Below are 6,374 nucleotides of genomic sequence, written 5' to 3' on the forward strand. Positions count from 1 at the left end.
CCCAACGACCACTAGTCTCTACTTGGCCCACACCAAAAAAACAAAATAAAATTGAATTTAAAATATTACATGGAAAAATAATCCAAAAAAAGTCAATTTTAATCTTGATAATCCTTCTACAATATTGATCTTTTAATTTTGTTTTTTCAAATTTCAAAAAATATATGGAAAAAATATCACATATTTTACCATGATACCAAAAAGTTATTACACAATTACATAAATAAACTTTTAAACTCCACAACTAACTTTAATTTCAACCATAATGTTGTATAAATTTTAGAACTGTTATATTTTTTCTATACACAAACTGAAATATTTAATCCACTTATACATGATGTTCTAAAATCCTAAATATCCTAACTCATAAGTTATTACAAAGAATATACCTTATTCTATTCAACAACTTAAAGGAATTGTTCCTATTGTCATTTATTTGTGCAATTTGTTAAAAATAAAATTGAATTGATACCATTACTTAATGGAATGAAAAGTCTAAAGTAGATGAAGATAGCTAGGTTGCTACACATTCAGAAACCAATTACATAGCATGAGTGGTTCTTATTGTTATTTCTTTATGCAATTTGCTAAAAATAAAATTGAATTGATACCATTGCTTAATGGAATGAAGTCTAAGGTAGATGAAGATAGCTAGGTTGTTATGCATTCACAAACCCATTATTTATAGGACAAATGTATAAGTTAATTTATTTTTTAAACAAGTATAATTGTATAAATGAAATGATTTCTGAATATTAATAAGAACTGATCAAAATAAGTATCTAAATATTAAATATATTTTACATAGTAAGATTTCTTTTTAATTAATTAAATTATAATTTTATTTTATATTTTTATTTTATTAATTATAAAAAAGAATTAATTAATATTGAATTCTGTTTTTTTTATTAATAGAAATAGCAGACAATTCTAAATTAATTTAATATTGAATTTCTGTTTTTTTATTACATTAAAATTATGAGTTAGAATTATGGGTAACAACATGATCATTGTGTTATATTTTTAATACAAAATCTATATTTACAACTTTTTTATTAACTATTTAATGAGATTTTATTTTAATCATGGCTCTACAATAAAATTAGCACACCTTCATTATATCATCTTAAAAAATTTTGGCAAAAAACTTCTAATATTAATAAATAGGTTTTCTTTGTTCATATTTTAAAATTTCTATTGGTGTTAGTACACTAATTGCATTTATCAAGTTTTTAATGTATATTGTCTAAATCTTTTATGTTTTGAAGTATTTGCTTAGAATTATGTTTTGAAGTGTTTAATTAGAATTAAAGAACGTATTTTAGTAAGATAATTTTTTATTATTATTTAAAATTTATTTTTAAGGAGATCCAATAAGACACTCCATTTGTCTTGAATTCATAAATCAAACTTACAGCAATTCAAAACAAACTTGACTAAGGAACTCCGAAAAAATAGCAGAGTCATGGCATGTTTTATAGGTCTCTTTATTGGGCATAACGTCAAGTTGTCCATTGAATATTAATAATGCTTTCAACACAGACAGTAAACGAATATTAATGAATTTTATATTTTAAAGCAAACGACCAGCAGTTCGTCATTTGACCAAAAACAACAATAACACCGTCTGAATAATAATACTAAATTGAAGTATTAGTATTAGTTAGTTGAAATGGACGATCTGAGTTAAACACACCACGTCTTACTTCAAATGGACGATCTGGGTTAAGTTAACACCACTTGAGTCAACCAGAAAACGAAAATCCACCAAAATCCTTATGACTCCTTATGCCACGAAGGAATTTCACAAATCTAGTTGATATCCACAATTGGCCAAACGCTCTGAAATATTTCTGTAATTCCTTAATTTTATCGATCGCCCATCTACGGAGCCGATGGCAGCTTCCACGGATTTCATCCTCATCACCTCCACACTCATGCTCATCTTTGTTTCTGCAAACGCCCATCTTCTTCATCATTATCATGAGAAAAGTCGTGAACGACTGCAGGTCGATATAGAAGCCCTGCAAGCATTCAAAACCTCCCTCACATATGATCCTTCTCACGCCTTGGCCAACTGGGATTTTGATGCCAATCATGTCTGCAATTGGACTGGTGTCACCTGCAACCCTCACAAACTGCGCGTATCTGGCCTAAATCTCTACGACATGGGCCTGCAAGGGACTATACCTCCACATTTGGGTAATATCTCGTTTCTTGGCGTGTTGAACCTCTCTTTGAACAGTTTCTTTGGCAGAATCCCAAACGAATTGGGCAATCTGCGTCGCTTAAAACGTCTGTTGCTGAATGAGAATCACTTGGTTTCGTCCATTCCAGAGGCTTTGAAAGATTGCACATCTCTCAGGCTGCTTAACCTGTCCTCCAATAATTTGACAGGGACTATTCCGAGTGGTCTCGGCCAATTGCAAAACCTGCAAAATCTTTCACTGTACAGCAACGGATTGACTGGGAAAGTGCCCGAATCCTTGGGAAATTGTTCTGCGCTGGAATTTCTGGTTCTACGAAATAACTTCCTTAGCGGCACTATCCCTTCTCAGCTTGGCTTGCTCGCTAGAATTAAAGGTCTGTCTCTTGGAGGAAACCAGCTCAGTGGAGGAATCCCGCCTTCACTGCTTAATTGCACGGAGTTAAGCGATTTAGATTTGTCCGAGAACAGGCTTACTGGAGAAATCCCGTGGGAGATAGGGACCAGGCTCTCTGGAATTAAAACTCTGTATCTTTCAGAAAACCAGCTTAGTGGAGGAATCCAGCCTTCACTGCTTAATTGCACGGAGTTAAGCGATTTAGATTTGTCCGAGAACAGGCTTACTGGAGAAATCCCGTGGGAGATAGGGACCAGGCTCTCTAGAATTAAAACTCTGTATCTTTCAAAAAACCAGCTCAGTGGAGGAATCCCGCTTTCACTGCTTAATTGCACGGAGTTAAGCGAATTACATGTGGGAGGCAACAGGCTTACTGGAGAAATCCCGTGGGAGATAGGTACAAAGCTCTCAAATTTAGAGGTGCTACTGCTCTGGGGAAACGAATTAAACGGTACCATTCCGAAATCTTTAGGAAATTGCTCTCAGCTTTCATGGCTCGAGCTCTCTAAAAATTTCTTAATGGGAGGCATTCCTCAGGAATTTGGAAAGCTCCGTCTTCTACAGAAACTTAAACTTTATGCTAATTATTTGTATAGTGAGGAATCCATTTCCATCTTTGGAGCAATTTCAAACTGCACCAATCTGCAAGTACTCGATATTTCCTTCAATGATCTTAAGGGCGACTTGCCTGGAATCATAGGCCATCTTTCTCAAAATCTGCTTTATCTCTATTTGGAAGAGAATGGTTTCACTGGTAAGATACCCCAGGAGATGAGCAACCTCACTGAATTGATCCTGTTGAATCTACGTGGCAATTTGCTCTCTGGAGAAATTCCTTCTGCACTAGGAGGGCTGTCTTCTCTTCAGCTGCTGGAGCTCGGCAGGAATAACTTGGAAGGTAGCATACCCTATCAATTCAGTCAATTGAAACGTCTGTATGCACTGTTCCTTTATCAAAACGCGTTTTCTGGAGAAATTCATCAAGTTTTTGCAAGTTTGCAGCAGCTAAGAAGATTAGATCTCAGCTATAACAAGTTCAGTGGTAATATACCGGATAATGATATAGGGAATTGTTCCAGTCTCGAGCTTCTAGACCTCAGTTACAACCAGCTAAGCGGCGTGATGCCATCCAAAGTGGCTAGCCTTCATAACCTACAGTTCTACATTAATGTCTCACATAATGCTCTCACAGGAAGGGTGCCTGTCGAACTGGGAGGAATGCACATGGTTCAAGCAATTGATCTCTCTGACAATAATTTTTCAGGGAGCATACCTAGCCAATTAGTGAATTGTGCTGGACTTGACTACCTTAATCTTTCTCACAATTCATTGGAAGGCACCATTCCGACATCAATCGATCAAGTTGCAGGACTTCAAGATTTGGATCTCTCTTTCAATAAGCTTTCCGGTCCCCTGCCTACCTCTATAGAGAAATTACAGAATCTTACGCATTTAAACTTGTCATACAATAACTTCACAGGAGAAGTACCATCCTCTGGAGCTTTCAGAAAACTGAATTTGACATCATTCTTAGGAAACAGTGGACTCTGTGGCAGATGGATAGAGTTACCTCATTGTAAATTGACGACAAGGCACCATCATGATTCCAAGAGAAGGGTAGTTATGTTGGCCACTTCGGTTGGCTTAACAGTGCTATATTGTCTGGTCTTAATAGTTTTGAAAAAACTTCGTAGTGCAAAGTCTACTTCGGCCAGATTAGGGACGATGCTCAGGAGCGAACTCCGCGAGACGAAGATTTTAAGTGAGGAAGAGGTGAACAGAGCAACCAAAGGATTCAGCCCGGATAACCTAGTGGGATGTGGCGGCCATGGGTCAGTGTATAAGGGCGTATTAGACAATAGCACAATCGTTGCTGTGAAGGTTATACAGTCAGCCACATCAGGAGATGCATACAAGAGACTCATAAAAGAATGCAAGACGTTGGGAAGAGTCCGCCATCGGAATCTGGTGAGAATGATGGGAGTATGCTCAAGTTTGCAGGTCAAATCTTTGATTATGGAGTTCATGTCGCAGGGAAACCTGGATAAGCATTTGCATTGTAGGGAAAATAATTGCAGGTTGGATCTGAAAAGACGGCTGAGCATTCTCAAGGACGTGGCCCATGGAATGGCATACCTTCACCATCACTGTTCTCCGGCCATTGTTCATTGTGATCTGAAACCTTCCAACGTTTTACTGGATGAGACGATGACGGCTCATGTTGGAGATTTCGGTATTTCACGCCTCATGAACGATTCAACAGCAGCAGCAGCCTCAGGGGACACCTCCAGTCATGTGATCGGGTCTGTTGGTTACATTGCACCAGGTAAACACTGATACACTAGATTGATTATATGGGAAATATTTGAGTCAGTGATAAAGGTTTTATATATGAGTCACTAATAAAGGTTTTATATATATAAAATTGGTTACAGAATATGGTACAGGAGGCCGCCCGTCCATGAAAGGGGACGTATACAGCTACGGCATCTTGGTATTAGAAATGATAACGGGAAAGAAGCCCACAGATGCAGTGTTTTCAGAAGAAGAGAAATCATTGCAGAGTTGGGTGGGCGATGCATTCCCCGACAGATTGTTGGAGGTGATTGACACAACTTTGGTGGAGGAGATTAGAATGGAAGATGAAGAACATGATGTAAGTGAATTTATGGGGCATGGAATTGTTGTGATGTTGGCGAAGATAGGTGTGATGTGTAGCAAAGGGGATCCTCGTGAACGATCGACTCTTCGAGAGGTTGAGGCATCGCTAGAGCAGCTAGTCGCCAAAATCCATAAGAATTCAGAAAATGAGTTGAACCGCCTTGGACAGGGGACTGACCAAGCCATTTCTGAATCTGACTAGGGCAGGGCATGTTGTGGAAGAAAATGATTAGTGGTCAGCACATATATTTGGAGGAAAATGATTAGTTTAGATGAGATGATAGTTCTGCATTTTCATTTGTTGGAAGTGTGATGGTAGGTTTTTAGTAGTTAAATACAGAGATATTTTCTAGTTAATTAATCTTTTATATTCATATGTGGGGAAGAGATGTGATCAGTTAATTAATAATGTAATTAAAATAATTTTCTATTTTAAAATAATATATATCATATATTATTATTTAATGTGTTTTTTAATTTTTATATGATCAATTTTTTCATCGATTTTTTTATATGAAATTTTCTTTAAATATAGGAAAAAACAATCTAATTTTTTGGAATATATCTAAGTTAAAATATATTTATAATCATTGAAAACAATGATTATTGATTAAGATAATTTTTTTAGTGGTTTACAGTGATAATCATAGAATACAATTTATAATATTAAGTGGAAAGAGATTATATTGAGAACAATTTTATAAATAGTTTGAACTAGTCTATTTTCTTATTATTATCATATTTTTTTATTTTTATTTTTGAAGTTTTTAAGAATAATTGTTATTGAATAGAATTTATAGTAAAGTAAAGATTAGGTATTAATTTTGGGATTTATGTATAGTTAATGGTTTAGGATTTGCATTTTATTAGCTTATTTTATAAATAAAATTGATATGCTATTTTTTCTTTTTTTTCTTATATATAGATTTAATATAATTATAAAATTCTATAATGATGTAATTTTCACAAGTTGCCAGGGGCTAATTCATGTATGATGATAGCTTAGACCATCATTTCCAAAGTTTTATTGTCGATTTAATAATGGCCTATAAATTGTATTTCAATATTACTAGTTATTTTACACATTAATATTACAACTGGTGGCTATCA

At 35.2% G+C, this 6,374-nt stretch overlaps 1 protein-coding gene across 1 annotated transcript; it reads left to right on the forward strand.

The window, feature by feature from the left end:
- The first annotated feature begins 1,895 nt into the window (after positions 1-1,895).
- On the forward strand, positions 1,896-5,466 carry LOC149162316 (uncharacterized). The gene is made up of 2 exons (XM_089435155.1): positions 1,896-4,929; positions 5,039-5,466. Exons 1-2 carry the CDS (start codon positions 1,896-1,898, stop codon positions 5,464-5,466), a joined length of 3,462 nt encoding a protein of 1,153 aa, XP_089291281.1.
- The last annotated feature ends 908 nt before the right edge of the window (positions 5,467-6,374 follow it).

The sequence above is a fragment of the Pinus tabuliformis genome, chromosome 5_2, assembly GCF_031772625.1.
Source record: "Pinus tabuliformis cultivar Carrire ecotype Pingquan chromosome 5_2, CPIR1, whole genome shotgun sequence".
NCBI lineage: Eukaryota > Viridiplantae > Streptophyta > Pinopsida > Pinales > Pinaceae > Pinus > Pinus tabuliformis.

What these genes read in the sequence shown, in the direction of transcription:
- LOC149162316 (XM_089435155.1), top strand. Translation starts at nt 1,896, where the DNA reads ATGGCAGCTTCCACGGATTTCATCCTCATCACCTCCACACTCATGCTC. An exon ending in TGTTGGTTACATTGCACCAG is followed by an intron (nt 4,930 to 5,038) that starts GTAAACACTGAT and finishes AATTGGTTACAG; the next exon opens with AATATGGTACAGGAGGCCGC.